General features: G+C 37.5%; 1 protein-coding gene across 1 annotated transcript in view; it reads right to left on the bottom strand.

The window, feature by feature from the left end:
- Window positions 1-1,504: 1,504 nt before the first annotated feature.
- The window catches only part of LOC136852026 (uncharacterized), a 180,310-nt gene continuing 158,889 nt past the window's right edge, over window positions 1,505-22,925 (bottom strand). The window contains exons 5-8 of the mRNA XM_067126503.1: window positions 21,889-22,014; window positions 15,814-15,944; window positions 13,399-13,541; window positions 1,505-3,468 (exon numbers count right to left, since the gene is read on the bottom strand). Coding sequence (XP_066982604.1) covers window positions 3,291-3,468; window positions 13,399-13,541; window positions 15,814-15,944; window positions 21,889-22,014 — 578 coding nt within the window. The 3' untranslated portion in view covers window positions 1,505-3,290. The remainder of the gene's footprint in view (window positions 3,469-13,398; window positions 13,542-15,813; window positions 15,945-21,888; window positions 22,015-22,925) is intronic.

Here is a 22,925-nt window from a genome sequence, read left to right as displayed (position 1 = left end):
TACAGTTTTTTGGTTGCTAATTATGGATTTATCTTCAATTTTTGTCGCACGAATTTAATTAACCTGTAATTAACACCTGAAGTCCATCCAACAAGGGGTTTCCATACGCGATCTTCACAAGACAGAGCACGGGTACACCTGTTTGGAACGGTTCATATCCCGTCCGGCAAGTGCAATAACTTGTTAACCTTTGAATACCCCCCCGGGCCAGTACTAAACACAGCGAAGGGACATTCCATCCCCCCGATGCCAGTACTACACACGGTGAAATGCATTTAACTCCCTCCTGTTGGCAAATGGCTCCCTCTCGTTTTTCCCCTCCAGAGGGCGCCTCCCCAACGTAAACATGTCCGCTCCATTTCTGTGTTCTCCCCCACCCAAAACCCCGTATTCCCACAGTCCCCCCTTTACTGTTGGGTAGAGTTAGGGGGCAAATAACAGTTGGCCATCAACAAACAAACTCACCGCCATTATCAGAAGCCCTAAAAGTGTAGAAAAAACCAGTTTCCAAGGTAACAACAGGCACGGAGCTAGTACTTAGAATTACCTTTTAATATTTTGAAGAACATGAAGGTACATAAATTGTACAGGAGTATACCTGTATATCATAAAGGTATTTACTTTTAGTGACTCGTTTTATAGGGCTTTTGGACCCAAGCACAGGGGTCCCCTCACGGCACTTCTGTTTCATCCTGGTAAAACTGAAGTGGTTTTTTCCACAAGGCTGCTCTTCGCTCACTACTCACATATGAAAGCCTTGCTCCCTGAATGGAATCCAACTTGTGGCAGCAGTAAGTTTTGAGAAAGGATTCCAGATCAGGTAAAATTCAAGTAAAACTTTAGCTCGACTGACTAAGCAGATTTTGTCTAGCTGCACTACCCACCATCCTCTCCACAGTGTGGGAATCAGCTATCTTTAACAGTAGGTAAGATTCATCCCAAATAATATAAATTTTCACAATAAAATTTATTATTCGGATACTTACCTCCTCTTACAGTAGACCTCACCCGGCCTCCCCACAACTTAGTGGGCTGTCAAGGAGAATTCTGACAAGAACTAAAACATTCAAAACACACCTGGTGGAGAACAGGTGTACTAGAGAGTCATCCGGGCAACCATTAGACCTTTTGTTTGAATGCAGACTCGCCTATCAGCGTGAAAATGTAAGCTATCTTTAACAGTAGGTAAGTACCCAAATAATAAATTTTATTATGAAAGTTTTATTCCCTTGTTTTCGTGTACTATTTTTGATTGTGGTTTCTGTCTTTGCGTCTTTTTCCTCTTTGGGTATTGTATCAAGTGTGTTTTGTGTGAAATCCCCCAACTCTCTCTCTCTCTCTCTCTCTCTCTCTCTCTCATTTATACCTGCATGCTTATGTATACTGTACATCTCTTGATCGTGCACCCTACGAAGTACAAAAATTATGGAATTAAATTCTTGGTATATTATTATCTTAATTTCTCTTTATAGCCCTTGTAGTAAGGATGAAAAATACTCGTAGGGCACCTTTGACATTTAATATCTGTATAATGTACTGCACTCATTGACATTGTGAAATAAAGTAAATATGTTGGCACATTCTAAATTAGATTATTGCCAATGCAATTGGAATGTATTTTAAATACAAAAAATCATAACCATACTTTTGGAGTTTTCCATGTAGCGAGGTATAATAATTGTTGGGTAAATTTTATATGAAAACATACCACCAAAATGCATAAATTTTAGAATCCTCAGTCTTAATTTAAGAATAACAATAAAACATATATAATCCAGAAACTTTAGGTTACCATGTGCTCTAATGTGAAATTTTAAAACTTCATATTATAAATTTGCATTAATTACCAGTGGAAGCAATTTGTTTCTACATCTGACGAAGGCCCAGAGGGAACGAAGGTACTGCCTCAATTATACCTTAGCTGTCAGACGGACACAGTCAGTGAGGTAGTGAGACAAACACGTACTGTATCTGCTTAGAAGATTAGGGAACACTATGTTTCGCCTGTGCACCATCACATAACAAAACCCAAAGATTCTACAACTACAGTGCTGAGCGTTATTAGGATGGAAAATCAGAAGTCAGAATACTTGCTTTGTCAAAAAAATGCGTCTTGTCAATCAATTTTTTTTAGTGGAATTTGCACCTAGGGACATCTAGATAAGATATTTGTGGAAAATTTTGTTATGTCCTGTCAGTCATTAATTTGTGACGTATTTTACAAGCTGTTTTCTTTTTCAGATAGTTATGATTATTGTTCAGCATCAAGCACCTATTAATAATTATACATTTGATTATGATTTGAGACCACAGCTGATCAACACCCCCAGTATTTAATAGTAAAAGTACTGTTCTTTCAGTACAGTGCCCCATTGTGGATGTCATAGAGGACTGACAAATTTGATGCTGGTATGCCAATGCACTTCTACCATACATTCCCTAAAATCTGTTACTGTTTCCAAGGCAGAAAAAGTGCTGAAGTGTCACATTAATATTAGCTACTTGTACCACTGAAAAATGGGCACATTTCATATCAGTGAGGTCTGACTACATCAACTACACTAACTAATGGCTGAGACAGGCTTATTCAGCTTCAAGAATGTAATGATACACCAACCAATTATAATGAATTCTCTTACAGTTGGTCTCGGCCAGAATAGGGGTGTTGGCACAGTGATAGAATATGAGGGACTCAAGACAGGAAGGCTTATCTCCTGACCTACAACGACTGCCTCGAGGTAGCTTCTTTAGAGTCTCCATCCACAGGAATCCACAAACCTTTCATGTTTTCTATCCTCCATACAAGTTTTGGGAGGCAACAACTGTCACCAGAAAATCGGCCGAACTTAAGACTGCTGAGAACGTAGAATACCTGTGAGTGCAAGCATAGGGAATACAAGCTTGAAATTTACAAGGAGAGGTTAAGGGAAAATAGCTTAATAAAATCATTGCTAGAAAATGATAATGGGAAGTGCTATTAATGCATTAAAATGTAGGCTGGCAATTATAGTAACATGCTTAGCTCAGACCATAAAAGAGTGGCCTAAAAAGAAATGAGACTGCATTCCATTCTGTTAGCATAGCTCATCATCATTAAAATAATTAGTGTGTAATACCACTATTTACAGTTAATGTTCAGTTTCAGTATTATTAGATAAACAAATAATACAGTTGAAGTAAGACTACAAGGTGAAAGTTAAAACATTGTGGTGCTATGATATAAATTTCTCCCAACAAAACATTAGCAAAATTAATTCAGCAGCATAAACATAATTGTGAAGGAACTGATTTTAACAACTTATTTTCATGAATGGTCTTTCTGTTCCCCAAGGAAGTGACTCAAAACTTATAGTGTCTGGAACAGCTGGAGCAGATTTTAGAGATGAAGCAGCTGCACTATGCCCTAAAGCGCTGCACTCACTCACAGATTTTCCATGCAGCATTCCACAAATGAACCCAGCTGCAAGGCTGAAATGGAAAAAAAGCTATGAGTACCTTGGCCATTGAAATTTTTGTACGACATTTATTTATCAATAACTGAAAAATAGAAATCCATGTACTGTATATACATAATCTACTAATATAGAAATAAAACTTTTCAAGTTTCATAATAGCCTACATTCCTAGCCCGGTGGCATATAAGACACTTGACTGATTGCCAAGGTACGGGTTTTCTTTGTCACAAAAAATAGGGTGGCTTATCCCTTTTACTCTACCCACATTCATATTCCCGTTCTTCCATCTTACTTTCCACCCTCTCCTAACAATTGTTTCATAATGTAATCGTGAGGTTTTCCTCCTGTTACACCTTTAAAACGTTTAAGTTCTCAATTTCCCTTTCAGCGCTGAAAGACCTTATAGGTCCCAGCCGCTGGCCTTAGGTCCAAATTTTATAACCCTTTATATTCCAGGGTGACTTGTCATAATCATTCTATAGTTGTTCTTTAAATAAGAAGAAAAAGATCGAAGAATGATCATTCTGTAACAAAAGAGAAATTCTGTGTTGATAGCTCTGCCAGGCCCATGTTACTTTGTCGCAGATTAAAACAAAAAACTCACAGGCCTGTTTCCAGTAGAGTACATCTTAACACTCACACTGCTCCATCACAATGCATATTCAAGGTGAAAATTCCTACATCATGTCAGGATCAAACCCAGGACAACATAGGTGAGAAAATAAGAGATGAGGCATTACCAATGAAGTCATAGATCTCATAAAGGAAGTTGGGTAAAAACTGCTGATACGAGACCTGTACAGTCTGCCGAGGTAACTCCTTAAGTACTGTACTTAATCTTTTATGATCTATGTAGCCTTGCTGGAATATTTCCTTATCTATTGTCTGGGAAGTACAAATTTCAATTACTACCTGAGGTATATTTTTTTATAAACAGTTATACAGTTCTTAAATTTGTTACATTTTTGCATTCAAGGTACGTGAATGGGTTGACAGTATGTATCTGGTAGATCCTGATTATGTAGATGATGTATATTTAATAAGTGCACAAGGTTTACAAGCATTAGGTAACAGACTGAAGTAAATGGTAATGGTCTTAATGTTGCTAAAAAATAGATAAATAAATCTGGAGCAGAGGGAATAACATTTGGAAGTCAACTGCTAAATGATGCTGCCACATTTAGATATCAAAACAATGTTATTAGAAATGATGAATGCCATAAAAGTTAGTTTGCCAAGTATAAACAAAGGCCAGTCAGGCAATTAACATAATTATCAATGTGTGGGTATTTATATAGTAGACTTACATTACTAAGTAGTTCTTAAGAGGTAAGGTCAGTTTAGTTTATGGGAGGGTGTCTTGGTATGATAACAAAACAATTTATAGATGTGTGAGTTTTTTAAATAAAGCCTTTGGAGAATACTAAATAATAAACTGGAAGATCACATTTGTCGACAAAATCTTCCGTAGGGATTTTGCCCACAAAACCTTCCATCTAGTCAGGTTTAGAGATCAGTAGGCACAGTAGACGAGAGTGACGACTTACATGGTGGTTCTGATTCGATATATTATTATTTCCTTTGTTACATGTCTTTATTATTATTGATGAATACACTATACATTGCACGTTTAATAAATTAGAATTATGAAACTAAGAAATTTAAAATTGAAATTTCTAAAAAAGGACGCCCATTGGTGAAGCCAAGGGACATGTCGTTCACCCTTTCATCTCCTATGTTACTTCTTTGTAATCCCAGCTAAACCTTGAATTAGCGTACAGTTATTGCAAATTTGTCTAAATTTTTCCATATTAATGTAAATTACATAGCTTGGGTGTAATTTTGTATGACAGATTATTTTTGTAAATAAATTTAGGAAATCCACTTGCGTTTAGTGTTGCTGCCACCTTGTTTGCTTGGTTTGGAGCCATTGTCTACTGACTGGGTATCCCTGTCCAGAACAACAGGCGTGAATCAGTGTGTGCTGAGCTATTGTTGGGGAAAAATTCTTGACACTTGGTCCTTCGACAGAGGATACTCAGGTAACAAGCTAGGGCACACGTGGTTAGGCTATCCTATTCCGGGTGGCATTAATTGGTCATTCCCAACTGCCTCCTGTCCTGCCAGTTATGGAAGGAGTTGTTGTAGAAATCTTCATGAAACCAGGTGGCCTTACCACACATTTTAACAGTAATATGAAATTCTGGACACATACATATGATTTCATTGTCTTGTACATCAGGGTAACGATATCTAGTATGGGAGATTACCCAGCACGTAATCGTCTTAACATAACAACAGAGATTTACAATGTCCGAAGTGTGTAACTTGAATGCCTGAATTCGTAGATATTGCAGTAGACGTAAGAATTACGGTGTCAGACACATATCTATGAATGCAACTGTATACTGCTATGGCAAGGTGAGTGACAGCGTACACTTCAACAAAGAGATGTGGAGGTGTTTTCCTCAATAGTTTGATGTGTCTAATTAAGAGGCGAACAAAATTTCAAAATTCAACTCAAACATAACGTAACTCAAATTCGAAAGTTGATTAACTGAGATTGTAACATTTAACCCTTTCTTAATTCCGCAATTAACATAGTCAAGATGGAGGCTAAAGCAACAGCCCTTATAACCCACCTTGGTCAATTTTATTAAGACGTATAATTCAGTTGAGAATATGATTCAAGATTCAGCTCAAGTCAAAACAATTTTGGAACATGCTCACATGCCCCCCTCAGGGGATGAGCTAGTAACAATTTACAACTTGATTCTGAAGTTCAGGTTGAAGAGCTAGTTGAAATTCCAGTTCTTGGAATGGTTTGTAACCACAAGTCCCACACCTTGTCACTTAACCATTCAAGGGAAAGGGAGTGACAAATCAGAAATGGGTACCCACCAAACAAAAGATCCTGTCCATAGTTATGTCCAACTTTGACCCTTTAGGCCTTGTATCCCAATTTTTGTTAGAAGTAAAAACTTTCTGCAAGGTCTGTGGAATGATAAAGTGGGTTGAGACGATGTGCTAAATCCTGAGAGAGCAGTAGAAGTGAGAGAAATACTTGCTGATTTTATGGAGATTGATCAATTAAAGTTCAAAAGGGGAGTAATTTCAGAGAATTCAAAATTGCATGTTTTTGTGATGCTTCCACGAAAGCTTATGGGGGAGTAGCTTACGCTAGTAAAGTCAATGGGGAGACCTATCTATTAACAGCAAAACTTAGAATTGGCCCTCGTAAGAAACACACGCTAACAATCCCACAATTAGCCAGGTAACTAAGCCAAACCTTTAAATTTGGTAAAGTAACAATCTGGGGAGATAGTAAAGTAGCTATTGCATGGGTGGGTAGTAAAGTTGAAAACAAGCAAACCTTTATAGCCAACCGGGCATGGGGTATATTTTATTCTACAGGAGTGCAGATTCGAATTGCAGTATGTTCCCACCAAGCAGAATCCTGCGGATGTGCTGTCCTGTGGGGCAAACATTAAGCAACCTCACGAGCAACCCTTGTGGGCAAGAGGCCCAGCCATGTTACATAATCCAGGCCCCGCAGCCGCAATTGATGACTCCAAGATGATGCATCTTTGTCAATAATAATGCCTGCCATACGAGAGATACAGAAAGAACTTTAGCCAGCAACTCCTGGTCTGTTACTTCACTTTTGGGAGAGTATATCTAATTAATGCTCTCTTTACAACATATCGAAACATATATGTAAATTTGTGAAAATTAGCAATAATCCATTAACCAAGCTAGCAAATGTAGAACAACGCCATCACTGGCCCACTTTGTGTATATATTTGGAGAAAGGTGGAGAAGCTTCTCATGAGATAGTTAATTTTACCATGAATTTTTACCAGACACTTCAATTTAGTTTTAATCAGTAACATAATATATTCTAGATATCATTTGAAAAACACTAGTAGTACAATGAATGACTTGATCTTGTTGCCTCCTAAGGGCAAACTTGTAATGTTGTATCTCAAACATATACATCAAATTAATTTTCACTGTGGCGTCAATACAGTTATCTCACTTTTAAGACAAGAGTGTTGGATGCCAGCAATGAGAATACTGGTTAAGAGAATCCTCAGTCAGTGTTTAAAGTGTAAGCAGATACTTTGAGCTCCATTGTCACAGCCTCCTCAACATCAGCTACTGAGCCCTCATGTGACCCTGATGACACTGTTTCACAACATAGGAGCACTTGACCATGCAGGTCCAATCACCTAATTATGTGCCTCAGTACTCATGCCATCTACCTGGATCTGGTGACTAACCTCAGTGCTGACACTTTTATCCTGTGTCTTCGTAGGTTTGCCTCCTGTCACAGCGCCCCAGCTACCATCTATTCTGAACAACCATGCCACTTTCAAGTCTGCAAGCAACCTGTTAGCCAGTCTCTGTGATGAGGACGTGACTCAGTTGTACTTCAGAGAAAGAGGGATACAATGGTATTTCCAAACTCCACATTCTCCTTGGAAGGGCGGAATGTTAGAGACTAATCGGGGTGATGAAGTATGCCCTGGCAGTCTCACTCGATAGAGCCTTGTTCAACAAGGAACAGGCAAGAACACTAGTTAAAGAGGCGGAATGTGTCATCAACAACAGCCCTCTTACTTATTGTGGTGACACCTACGAGGAAGAGGTTCTCAGTCCATCGCATCTCCTACTAGGTAGGATCACCCAGTTGCTACCTGCTGCAGCCCCAAATGAAAGTATGCCTGACACCTTCACAACAAAGATGATTCAAGCTGATTACTTCAAGCTAGTTGATGCTTTATGTGCCTTTCAGCTATGTTGGAACACCAATACCTACAGACTCTAAGGCACCTTCATGTTTTTGGCCCTGGCGCGCCAACTCCACATCTTTTTAGTTAAGAAGACCGATCGCCATTGTAAATTTTGACCCCTTGGAAGGATTGTACAACTCTACTCTGGAGAGGATGATGTCGTCCAATCTACAAGAGTCCTGTGTGAAGGTGGAGAATGTCTTGTGCCGATTGAGCACACTATCATGTTGGAAGTAAATGACAGACGGGAAGACAGTAACTGTGAAACCATGTCAAGTGAAGTGAACAACAAAACCAAACTTGTAAGCGCTGAAAGTGGTAATGACAGTAACATGCATGACAGTGAAAGTATGGCAGTGAAACTGACAGTCCCGAACTAAATGATAATGATTCAGAGACAATGGGAGAAGATAGTAGTGAAAAACAGAATAAATCGAATTTAGACAGAACTCAGGGTAGACCCAAAAGAAAAGCAGCTCTAGCCCAATGAAAGAAAATGGACCACAGGCTTCGGCTACCGATAACTTATGTTGTATAAGACCATTTATTCCTTGTGGAGGAATGATAAGGAACTGTGAGAAAGTCCAGGGATCCTTATAGTTAGGACAGGATGTTTATTCTAGGTGCTACCAAGAGAGAGGAGCACCATTATGTGGTTAATGCACATTCTCATTGTTCTTATGCACTGTGTTATGTCATTGTAAGGCACGCAATAGTGTTCAGTACCATGCTTGTGCTGTGAGCCAGCTGCAACTGTGAGGCCTCCAGTCCCAATTGGGAAGCAAGTCAGACCTGAGCGTTGTCTCCTCTCAGACGTCATTCTCAACGTTTCTTACATGGCTGTCAGATACCTCTGGTTGGGAGGATGTCGACAAAATCTTCTGCAGGGATTTTGCCCACAAAACCTTCCATCTAGTCAGGTTTAGAGATCAGTAGGAATATTAGATGAGAGTGATGACTTATGTGATGGTTCTGATTCGAAATGATATTTCCTTTGTTACATGCTCTTTATTATTACTGAGGAATACACTATGAATTGCACGTTTAATAGAGTTATGAAACTAAGAAATCTGAAACTGAAATTTCTAAAAAGGATGCCCCTTGGTGAAGCCAAGGGACGTGTCATTTGCCCTCTCATCTTCTAAACTTTGTGTAGGGCGGACGTGTTCTTGGTGTGTGTCATAGATCAGCCATGAAACCTTAGGTAATTATAGTGTTTTAATTTAATTTAATCGATGCCCATCTTAACCTTTGCATTAATTTGCAACCTGTAACGAAATGACTCAACATTAGTGAACCCGATGGGTAAAACATAGGCTCGATTAAATTGCGATTTCAGTGATTTTGTAGGAACTCAGTGTAACTTTTGCACCTTGACTTCAGCCACCACGTGTTCCAGAATTCATCTTTTGTTCTTTGTTTAATTCATAAGCAAGAAAATTAATGTAAGTTATCGGTAGCCGAAGCCTATGTTAGTTCTTTGTAAACCCAGCTATACCTTGAATTAGCGTACAGTTATTGCAAATTTGATAACACTTTTTCATGTTAATGTAAATTACATAGCTTGGGTATATTTTGTATAATAGATTATTTTTGTAAATAAATTTAGAAAATCCACTCGTGTTTAGTGTTACCGCCACCTTGTTTGCCTGGTTTGGAGCCATTGTCTATTGACTGAGTATCCATGCCCAGAACAACGGGCATGAATCAGTGTGTGCTGAGCTATTGTCAGGAAAAATTCTCGACAATATTCATAAGTAAATGTAAGAAATCAAAAGTGTCTAGTGTAAATAAACGAAAAATTTACTAATTCATTACATTTGTTAATATGCGTTCAATTAAAGCCTGAAAGCACTGTAAATAGGCTGTAACATGGACACCTTATGGCTCTATTAACAGTGGCAAGCCCTAGTGCTATGTACTTCAGAACTGCCAGGAGTTGGGATATTACACGAGATGGTCTGCCTGAGAAAACAGACAGGGATGGTTGGATGTATAGGCCTTTGCACAGCAGTGTTAAAGGCACTGGTTAGTCATGTCAAATTAACCTGCTAAGAAACTGTCCTGAAACAAACAAAAAAACATATTTTACATCCTTTATTTTGTTATTTTCTGCATGGTGTACTATCTATGTTGAAAATGAAAAAATTGTATACTGAGTGCTATCCAGTGACCCAGGTTTGACAAGTCACCCAAAATTATATGACAGTTGGTCAAAAACTTCTCAACCTTCCTGGCTTTTCCCCAGATAATGTCATAGGAGAAAGAGCAAATGCATAATTTTTAAAAATATCTCTCTTAATTTCAGAGTGCTTCATCCGTCAATGTACAAGCATTGCTATCCAATTCTGGAAGGATCTTACATTCTAGGCCTTCAGGTGCTCCTCAACAACATGTATGACTTTGATACTGCTTCCTTGAGTTTGGTGTTTGGGAAATAAGAAGTCTGACGATTTGTGACAAGTCTGGTGAGGTAAAATTCAAAACCACAGTTAACCACAGTTAACCACAGCGGTGTTTAGGCAAGGGTATTGTCCTAGAGCAACAGCTTTGAACTTTTCCTTGTTTCATTTTGATTGGTTTTTTCATCAGTCAATTTTTTTTCATATAACAGTACCTATTAATGGTTTGACCCTCCGAATTTCGAAATACTAAGAGCCCTCGCCTTGACAACAGATGCCATTTGCTTGAATTTTTGGGAGGTGGAGAACCATATTATTTACATTGCTTACTCTGGATCTCTGATTTACCTTTAAAGAGGTATATCCATGTCTAACTCTGGGTTACTAATCTGCAGAATTTGTCTAGATTAACCTAGTTATAAGTCAAAAGTATCCTGGAAGTTTATACTTTGGTTTGCTTAGCTTATTTTTTAGTGCCTATAGTCTTGGTATTCATTCCAAGATGTTAATCAAAATGTAGGGATAGTCAAATGTGTTATACAAAACAACTAGTTTGTCTGTGGTGGATGTCTTTTTTTATATACGTCCCGACCATAGGTTATCCTCATTCTGTCCCTAGCCTGCTTGACTTTATTGGAATAGGAATTCAATAAAATAAAATATGTTCAGTAAGAACAATTGTCTTCAGGGCAGCCCTTGGAGAGTTAACTATATTTTCAGTAGTTTGGTGAAATTACTGTATACAGTTTAATCATAGTAACAAGTAAGGAAGTACAAGAGATATTTGATACAGTAATTTTAGTTACTTTTAGTAGTCTACTCATCATGCAGCTTCTTGAATTACTTCAAGTTTTCAGATTTTTTTTTTAGAAAGAATGCTTGGAGTCTAAAGTTGCATACAGGGAAGGATAAGATCCATCTTAACAGCAACATCAAAAATAGAAATGGAAGATGGAGGAATTGTGTCATTAAGGATTTCAAAAGGGCATAAGATTTATGCGTTCTGTAATCAAATTTACCCAGTGTAATGGAAAACAGTATCAGTAGATGGGTATTCTTTAAAAAGGAAACCCATCTATTCCTTAAGACTATCATGAAACAGATGCTGCAAAATGATATTACATTAAAAATATAAAATCATAAATTAAATTACTAAGGCCTAGAATAGTTTATTACAGAGCATAGGCCAAGTATTTTATTATCTTTTTTTTTGTGCTGCACCTGTATCGTAAATGTGAAGTGCACAGTGGAGCACAAAAGTTAGATGCCCAGATGGGAGGTAACTAAAGGAAATGAAGGTAACTAAAGAAATGCAAACTGGTTACCAAAAAGATCCATCCTGCAGACTGTGAAACACCAACTGGCAAAATCACTAATTTACGCTGAAGATGAAACAAGCTGGTGCATAGAAAAGACTGGAGTGAGGATGGCAAGATAATAAATCGAAGATTGTTGGCAGATAGCCCAAATAAGATAAAATGGGATATTGGAGGTTAAAGATGCTGTATAAACAAAAATACAGACGTTAATTCCACTATTCCATTATTGCAGGAATAGTAGAGTCATAGAAGGGATGGTCCTTTCCCAAATCAGATAAACCTGCTTTGCAAATGTGAGGTTTTCAGAGAGAAAGAAACCCTCAAGCCATACGAGGAAAAACTGCAACATTCTAAAGGACCAAAAGAGCCTGGAGCGAAAAAAAACTGCAACATACTAAAGGACCAAAAGAGCCTGGAGTGAAAAAAAACTGCAACATACTAAAGGACCAAAAGAGCCTGGAGTGAAAAAAAAAAAAAACTGCAACATACTAAAGGACCAAATGAGCCTGGAGCGAAAAAAAAACTGCAACATACTAAAGGACCAAAAGAGCCTGGAGGAAAAAAAACTGCAACATACTAAAGGACCAAAAGAGCCTGGAGTGAAAAAAAAAAAAACTGCAACATACTAAAGGACCAAAAGAGCCTGGAGTGAAAAAAAAAAAAACTGCAACATACTAAAGGACCAAATGAGCCTGGAGCGAAAAAAAACTGCAACATACTAAAGGACCAAAAGAGCCTGGAGTGAAAAAAAAAAAAACTGCAACATACTAAAGGACCAAAAGAGCCTGGAGCGAAAAAAAACTGCAACATACTAAAGGACCAAAAGAGCCTGGAGTGAAAAAAAAAACTGCAACATACTAAAGGACCAAAAGAGCCTGGAGCGAAAAAAAAAAACTGCAACATACTAAAAGACCAAACGAGCCTGGAGCGAACTTTCACGTTTAACCCCCCTGAAGAGGAAGCTGACGTAAAATCTTATATGATGACATGCAAGCAAAATTTTCTAAAATAAAATTTGTGAACAGAAATATCTTTAAATCCAGGTGAAAATGCGTCTTAACTTGTACTAAAAAAAAAAAACATAGCCAATAAGAATACAATTCCATGAATACAAGATTTTATTAGGAAAAAGAACAAAACATAAACAAATGGACAGACATCCTTGGCCGGAAACTGGTGATTAAAATTTACTGCACTACTTATCACATGTTAAATATCTAAAGACAGCTGTTTATCCAAATTAAAACCAGCCATTCACAAATTCCAGTGGTTGCAGTGCCTCTTAATGCATTAGCAAAAAACTTTCCCTAGAATTAGAAAGCACTCTCTCCACTGCACATGCTTTAAAATATGTAAATACGCTACCTAGTATACTGTACATAGTATCTCCTAAAAATGCAAGAAAATCGCTTTACCATAAACTTACCAATCTCCTGCACCAGACACTGATGCCACACTCAAATTCCGTTCTCCTGGAAAATATAATCCAAAGACTTCAGACTTCTTTTTGTTGTCATTAGCACGCAACAACGGCTCGTTTATTCCTTCAGCGGTGGATTTTCTTATTATCTGTAAGAAATATATATCAGATGCAATCAAATGGGCCAAAACGTCATCATGCTTTTATTATTCAAAACCCAAAATGAAGAGAATTCATTCACATTTATTAATGAAGGACATTTACAAGTCAACACGAAAAGATAACACCATTCTTATTTCTAAAATCTGAAGTTAAACCAATTTACAGTACATGGAGGCCTCAAATATAAAAAAACTGTGGCACAAGAAATACCTTACTTCTCACACAATAAGAAAGCAATTAGTTATAAATCCCGCACTGGTTCGTAATCTTTTTCAAAAACTATACTACAGCTTTGAGCAAGATAAGGACAATCAACTTGGTCATCCTGAGAAATAGACAACTTTCTCAATGTAATTATAGCAACTTAATTTGATTTTTTGTATCTCACATAGTACCAGATGAGAGTGCACATGTCCATACGTAATCGCTTTCTTTGTTCAAAAAAAGCTTTGAGGCTGTTCCTAACTTATTCGTGATATACAAATTCTTAACTTTCTTCTTGATGCAAATGGTCAAATTAATGTCCTTGTCAAAGAAATTAATGTCCCTTCAAATTGTCAGCAATATTTAGTGAGGTGAACCTTCAACTTGCGTCTCTGCATTTGCCTTCATGCACAGTACTATTCGCATAACCTTCTTGATACAGTGAAATGACTTAGAACTACTCAACAGCAAATGTCAGGATCTTCTTAGCAGCATTGACAATCTGCAGTACAGTACTTCAAGAGGGCCCTGCTGTATTGTGAGACAAAAAGACCCCAGAGTGTAGTTTTTATTTTTAATTTGGTCAGTCATTAACTATTACAATTGAGCAGTTACCTTATAACACCTCGCTACACTTTGCAACATAAGCCATGTTTCAGGTAAAAAATGATGACCCAAACTGAGTTCCATAGTTTTTAGCAACAACATTGTAACTCAGGATTTCCACTGTGATTATTTTATGGTCCTCTCTCAATCTCCCATTATCACTGTCTGTTTTCATAAGATATAAAGAGAACATCTTAAAGAAATTCTAGTGAACTCAATTTTTCGGTTGGTAAAGATTTTAATCAACTACATTTCATCACCTGAATAAGTTATGCCATATAAACTGAGTTAGTATTTATATCTTTTGAAAAGCACACCAATGTGACGTATGGCTAACCCATCTGTGGGATCAAAATTAGTGTTCTGACTGACATGCTGAGTTAAAACTTCTAGCCATGAATTAAATTTATTAAGGAAGAACTAAGATTTAACAATTAATGGGTAATACAGCCTTAAACTTCGTTTTGAAGTGGGTATCCAGGTTCTCAGAGATAATAGTTTGTATTTACAAAAAAAATGTTGAAATTTGTCTTCAAACTCTTCTCTTTCATACCATTTACTATTAAAAGGTATCCAACCGTCTTCCAAAACGTTTAGCTTCCAAGAGGAATTAAAAAAAAAGCATCCAAAGTGAGAGCTGGACATATCAACTATAAGTCATCACCTAGAGTAACATAAAATCAACAAGCACAGACACTCCCTCATATACATAAGTATAATTTTTGTAGAATGCCACCTACAACAATACTTATATGTCAAATTATTCCCTATGTTTTCAGTACCACAGCAAGTTAATCCGGAGAATATACATAACAGTACCCCATTAGTACAGTAAAGGAACTGTATAAATTTATGCAGAGTTGCTGCATATTTGGAATTTCACAAGGAAAATTATCTGAGGGAGATATTTGTCGGGCAATAATCAAAATTCCGTTATTTCTTTCACACTGTAATTTTAATCAGTTTTACTGTTATTTCATAGCTCTTTACTTCTTTGGTATTCGTTAAGTATGCTGTAATTATCATAATTTCATTAAACTTTCCTACGAAAAGTTTGTGTGTAATTTTGTGTTTGGGTGTGTGCGCGCGTGCGTAATGAACTAACCCGCGTTTCTGTACTGACGACGATACTTTTGTATTATATGCCAGTTCTGGTTTGTCATCTGAGAAAGGCATATAGATTTTCCCCTTCCCCACTAAAGGTCTGGCCGCCCATTTAACTAAGTGGAACACAAATTTGTGTACTTCAGCAGTCTAACAAGATACTGTACTTGACAATTTTTGGAAACAAAAATATCTTAATTTCATCATGTACTTACTTTTCCTTGCATCTGTCCCTTATACAAACCACATATTTGTGCAGTAACACTCTGAGCTAGTCCAAAAGTAAGCACAATAAAAGAAATTGGGTCCCAACCTCTCTCCTTCAAAGACTGGTAATACACTTACCATAAAACCAAGTTTCCCCATTGTAATCATAAGTCCTTTCATGTGTTCTAGGAGAGGAGCGGTAGTTTTCAGAATATTCGGAAGATGTTCCAGCATTTCATCTTTGTCCTCTGGAATCAGTGCAATTTCACCTGCAAAACAGTTACAAAAGTTTAAAACCTCGGTTTCATCCTTTTTCCCACAGGATGGTATAGATCATACCTAGTCTACCGACGGCCCGCAACGAGTCTGTGTGCGCCGTCGGTGATTTTCCAGCAAACTGAAGTCAAAGTTCTTGGGCTTCTAAGTGAAACGTCACCGAGGCTGCTGTCTTCAAACAAAAACGAATAATCTTAATACACCAGAAGGCCAATGGAAAGAAAACTTTGTGGGCAATATGCTAGTAACATCAACATTAAAAAGGTAAATTCCTCTAACCATCCACAACCACCAAATATCCCACGTCCATGATTAGTCAGGTCTTCTATGTTCTGAAATACAGATTCGTTGGCATTCGTGAGGGATTTTATAAACTATACATTTTTGGAAAGCTTATGACATGAGGATTCCAAATAACAATATTGCTAAAATTTTCTAGGTCATCTTGGCGGCCATTTTGGTTTTCAGATACAGCAACTTTCAAAAATCAGATTTTTCACTTTCTTGACTTCTATTTCATTTGGAATCATGATTGAAGTGACTAAATTTTCATATGATGGATTAAACTTGAATGTTTTGAATAATTTGTGAACTAAGTATGTAATTATTGCAGGTGCAACATTTGTATGTTGATATACTTTGAAGGCGGCAGTAACTTAATGTAAGTCCTTTGTATTTCTACAGGTATGAATGTATCATCATGAGTAAATTGCCTCACCTACGCAACCTTGATGCAGCACCAAAAGATGAAGATACAACCAACTGGAGTCTCTGCATATTCTGTTAGAGCCATGACCAAAGTGGAGGCCCTACGGTATTACAACCAAGAACAGATTCCTATCAGACAGTCCTAGACGTTGTCAAAGAGAGAACCGGTTTGAATGATGGAAAGTATGTTGAGAAACAAGAAAGACTTGGACATGTCACAAGAGATACATTGTGTGAACACCGTGCATTTTGGCATCGATAGTGCTATCAGGAAGCCACTAACATAAGTCGGATCGATAGGGCTAGGGGTCAACTGTAAAACTGAGAAGCACAAGTCTAGATCTCGAAGAGATAAAGGATCTATATGTAAGACTGTTCGTCCTTGCCAGATCAAGAGAAATTGACCAGAAGAGGCCATTTGCACATATGAGTTCACGTAGACACCCAGGGTACTGTTTGCCGGTGATGGAGAAATGCTTCCATGCAATGACAAGTCAAAGCTCATTCACCACCTGCAGAAGTGGTTCAGGAGCATGCAGCAGCTGAGGACCAGGGAGGAGAGGTAGACGAATAACATCCAGCCGCAAGTCAAGATCGTTCTCATCGTCAAATTGCAACTGTGGATGGCATGGTGCTTCTCCATAAATACACAAAGAAATCGTCAACAATGGAGACAGTGAAAGATCTAAGCAAATGGTTCTATGACAGGCTGATGGCTTTAACCAATGGTTATGATGAGAACGTTGTAGTGTTTCACATATACAAGTCAGATCCTCTGAAGCAGAGCACAAGACCAAGAAGAAACCAAGGGCAGTATCCAGTTGAGTACCATATCAAAGACGAAACCAGCATAAGAAACATCACAATGAGGTTTCTTTCCCATGACAACACAGAGTCATCTCACTGAGTACCTGGAGGCGAAGACTGTTGAATATGCTGTAAGTTCCTCCAAAATGACATAGCCTCTGCAGCAGTTATATGCATATCTATGACATTTATGTATATCGCATTTCTCATTTTAAAAATCAATAATTGTGCAAAATTATATATACATAGAGAGAGAGAGAGAGAGAGAGAGAGAGAGAGAGAGAGAGAGAGAGAGAGAGAGAGAGAGAGAGAGTAACATAGATAGATTGATAGATAAACAGTATAATATCCTTGACTCCTTTTATCTGCAGGCCAGACCAAGTCAACAGGAGAATGCAGTTTGACATCAACAATCATGAAGAGGCAGAAACACTGCCGATCCATCATGTAGCACTCTCATCACTTCGCAGTTCACCTGATGCAGAACTGATGATTTTCTCCCCAGACACTGACGTACTTGTCCTGCTGATAGGAAATTATGATGTCCTACTGAAGAATACCTCCATCACCATGAAATCTGGGGTACTGCAGATTGGTCCAATGTGGAATGTTCTTGGCGTATCTCGTGCGAAGGCTCTACCATCTTTCCATGCATTTACTGCTACCGAAACATTGGTCGGTTTTCTGGTACTGGCAAAGTCACCTGGTTGAACCTGTACTTGAAAGCTTCACAAGATGTCCTGAAAGCTCCTACCATATGACATAGGAGCAGATGTCAGCTTTGGGAAGATTTGTTTGTGATGCCTACAAACCAAAGAATTTGGACATCAACAACATCCCAGATCTCAGATGGTACCTATTCTGCAAACATATGGCTAAGAGTGGGGAAACTTCCACCAACGATCGGTGCATTCAAGCAGCATGTGTTAAGAGCAAACATCCAAGCGAGAGTTTGGGGTCAGGTATCAGTAGCCCAACAGGATCTATTAGAACCAATGGATCACGGCTATTTCAAGAGCCAGGATGGCCAGTTGTGACCCATCCCCACAGAATGTATGCATGCACTAGAAGCCATTCTGGAGATGGTGAGGTGCCTTTGCAAGACAAGCTGTGCAACCAAAAGATGTTCATGTGCTGATGTGAGCCTGCCTTGTGCTGAAATGTGTCAGTGTTCAAGTGACTGTGAAAATGACCTGTTTCATCCACTGTCAGTGACTCTGAGTGATAATGATTTGAGTGGTACAGATGTCTAAGCATGATAACTGATATCCACTTACAAAAAGTTAACAATCCTTGCATGTCTGTATCTTCAAAGTTATAAGTGATGTTGGTAAATGTTTCATTGTAAACATGAGAGTGTAGGAACAATAGTTATGCTGTTCAGGTAGAGTGATGTTTTTGCATTTATGTAAACATGTCTGATACACTTTCACACCTGTTATGTCTGAAGGCGTAATGAACTCCTGTTTACTTGACAGAGATAGTAATTATCTGATAGTGTGGTGTATATACATAGGCTATGGCTATAACCTTTCGCAACAGTTGTATTATGATAATGTTCGATATTAAAAGTTTTAGATAAGCATTTTTTTTTATCAAATATTTCAAAACTTACACAATAATCAAAACAGAGTTAGTTAATATTAAAAATAATGATTCTATAAATGATTTTGTGTTTACAGACTAAAAAGAAAGCCTCACAGCTGAAAATTTAGTTTTGTAAAGCCGCCATTTTTCAAAATACAAGATGGCCGCCAAGATGACCTAGAAAGACTTGGCAACATTGCTTTTTGGAATCTTCGTGTCATAAGCTTTCCAAAAATGCATAGTTTATAAAATCCCCCCAAAATACCGACAACATTACACAACAGACCTGACAAATAACCGGAGAATGCGATAACTGGCCTCATAATTCGAGTTAACAGCAAGAAAATTTATCTCCACTTTCGGAAGCACTGACTTATGCGCACAATTATTTTCCCGAATGCAGCAGCACACTAAATCTAAAAGTAAGTCAAGAGTGACTGATGAACACCTGCACATACCAAATTTCTCCTAGAATTGAGATACTGATAAAGGGTGTTCATATTTTGTCATCTCATTGATAAAGGTATTAACAAAAAATTTTGATATTAATAAAATCTAAATAAATGTTTTTGTATTTTTGCGTTCTTTAACCGTACATCATTTCTCAACAAAACATTGAGACTGGTATTACAATGGGCAGTCTGGCGTGTTACTAGATGCACACAAATACTAATAAAATTATGCGGCCAAAAGGTTGTCCATACCTGGCTTAGACTTCAACCATACTCACAGACTTTATTCCAGTTTTTTAATCCATCATTTTTGTTTTGATGTCAGGAAGATAAGGCAGAAAAGCAGGTTTTATTACTGAACTTCAAAGACTTGAACTACTAAGTGGCCTTGGAGTTCTAATTTTCTTTTCCATATTTTCGGAATTTACAAAAAATCATTATCCGGCAAGATTTATAATAGTTTGAATGTAGAAAATTTCCCGTATTCATTCTATTTTCTAGGTCCGAAAAATGATCTTAGCTTTCCATAAATCTATTCACTATTATTCTAGATTACTTTTTTTCAACAAAAGTAAACTAGAATAATAGTGACTAGATTTATGGAAAGCTAAGATAATTTTTCGGACCTGGGAAATAGAATGAATATTGGAAATTTTCTACGTTCAAACTATTATAAATCTTGTTGGATAATGATTTCTTGTAGATTCCGAAAATATGGAAAAGAAAATTAAAACTACAAGACAACTTAGTGGTTCGAGTCTTTGACGTTCAGTAATAAAACCTGCTTTTCTGCCTTATCTTTTGTTGAAAAAAAAAAAAAAAAAAAAATCATTGTTGACCTGAAAAACTTACTGAAAATCTAAAATATCCAAAACTTTCAGCATACAAGTTAAACCAAATTACGGGTCTTGTGCGTCATCTTCAATAAAAATCATGAAATCAAAGGAACCCTCAACTCGCGTGTTGATCCATCCCAAATGATCTTGCAATCACAGATACTACCCAATATGGCTCTGTCCAATACTGTACCGAAATATTCAGTAATGGCTGGTTTTACTAGGTACTTCCCCACTGTAAGCATTACTTTAAGTTTCTTTGCAGCGTCCCTTCGGCCCCTAGCTGCAGCCTCTTTCATTCCATTTACTGTGCCTCCATTCATAGTCTCTTTCTTCCAACTTACTTTCCACCCTCTCCTAACAGCTGATTCCTGATGCAACTGCGAGTTTCCTCCTGTTACACCTTTCAGACTTTTACTGTTAATTTCCATTTCAGAGCCGAATGACTTCATTGGTCCCAGTGCTTGGTCTTTGGCCTAAATTCTATATTCAGTTGCCTCCCCAGCTGCCTCCCTTTCTCGAGTGGTTCATAACTTGCTTTTTTTTTTTATTTGAAGACTGCCTGGCGAAATAAGCTTACTCACTGTTAAAAAAACGGTGAGACAATTTTCATGGATATAGACTGCAATTGAAAAATAAACTGATCCCCCATGATACCTAGGACAAGAGATGTTTTCAAATTAACATCACATACGCCAAACTGTAAACAAAATGTCTGAGTGTAATGTTCTGTAATTCAAATATCATAAGACAAAAATGAAAAAGTCCAGTATAGCAGTTACTAAAACGCAAGGACAAAAACAGTTCAAAACGTCGTTCCCTGATACGGAAACTTGTTCCCTATAATACAGTAAGTGTCATGTTTATTCTTCTCAGAACAAAAATGAGAGGGAAATATCTATTGTATCTAATTTCACTATAGCTAGCTCAACGAGAGGCTCAGACTGTTTGGGATACCGGAGAGTTACCTCTTCTCGAAAGTCTTTAATTTTGTGAATAAAAAAATCATTGGTTTTCGACATGGTAAATAAATTCAACATAAAAATCAAACATGGAAAATAGAATTAGCAAATTCTCTCTCTCTCTCTCTCTTAAACACACACTCACGAACGCACGCACTCGCAGAGTTTTAGTATCAAGGGACGCCAATTTATAGTTTAAAAATGTGCAACATAATGGGAACCACGCATATACGTTAAGTTGGACCGTAATTTATTTACCTCAAAGTAACAAACAATGCGGGTCACTTATGTTAACTCTCACTTAAATCTGATTTGTCCTTCAAAAGATCAGGTGAGATCATGACAAGTGATATGAGAAAGACATAGAAGCACCTGAGTAAAGAAAAGAAGTTAAATGGGACGCGCTCTGCCCACATTTAAAATAAAAATTCTATCCTTTTTTGCATGAAATAAACTGTTAATGAAAAAGACATTTTGATAGCTCATACTTACATGTAATATTCACCTCTACATTCAGCACCAAATGAACAAATCATCATTCGTTCCGGGTAAAATGCAACATAAAATGCACTGATCGTAGCCTACCTAAGTCGAGATGCGAACAGAGGGCGCGTAATTCGTTGAGGTTCGGTGACGAGAACGAAACGGAATGGCCTCGTCCCGTCAGCCAAGGCTTCGTTGCTTTCTGTATGTCTGTTGGTTCGTACCACACTGCAAGAAAGAGAAGATGTCAGCGAAAAGTCATATATGCTCTTTCAGTTAGCAATAATATTGTGAGATACATATCTTAAAATATCATAATTTTTAACCGGAAGGACCAGGATGATCATTTATAATCGTGTTTTTCAAGCATTTGTTACACCACCTTAAAAGCATGACAACAGGGTTGAGCTCCAGCTAAAGGATCGCCAGTGTTTATAGCGAAAGTTTTATGTTGAACTCTGAAACACTGAAACAATTTTACTAACTTATCTCAATGTCAACAGCATCAAAGGAAGCTGTCGAGAAGACATAGATATCTTGTCGACGCAACTGCCAAAATTGGACGTCTTTAAACACTTAATGATTCAGATCACAGTGAGAAGATATTCTATTTAACATTTCTCGTAAGATTTATTTCAACGAGGAACTCCTATGCCTTTCCTGTAATGCGTGCGACTCATATTTTCCAATACTAGAATTATTTTTGTTCAAGGATTAGAGTCTAGACCTTGCTTTTAATTATTATTCTTCTGATTGCAACACATCCTGGAAGAAGCCTTTTGGCAGTGTTATGGATACTGATTTTCGTGTACCTGGCGGGTTGTACTGGGTCTTTAAAGGAAGATGAAAAGAAACTCGCATTCTCAAACCAATTTCCCAATTGCTAATTCGTTCCCGTCTCTCTTTCTTCTCGTCCGTATTTTGCTGTTTCTCTTTTCTTGATCGGTTTCAGTTTTTCCATATACTGGCATTATATTCCTTGGAAGGATAAACAGCCTGTTTATGATCTTCTGGTTTCATATATTAATTTGCACATTGTAACTGATAAAAAAATAAAGTATTGTTCAGTCATGTGTCGTCTCCGCAAATCACCTGGACAATATCGCACATTCATGCAGTGTTTTTCATTAGCAGTATAT

The sequence above is a fragment of the Macrobrachium rosenbergii genome, chromosome 3, assembly GCF_040412425.1.
Source record: "Macrobrachium rosenbergii isolate ZJJX-2024 chromosome 3, ASM4041242v1, whole genome shotgun sequence".
Classification (NCBI taxonomy): domain Eukaryota; kingdom Metazoa; phylum Arthropoda; class Malacostraca; order Decapoda; family Palaemonidae; genus Macrobrachium; species Macrobrachium rosenbergii.
The sequence above is the reverse complement of the archived record's forward strand: the minus strand, read 5'-3'. Positions and strand labels throughout refer to the sequence as shown.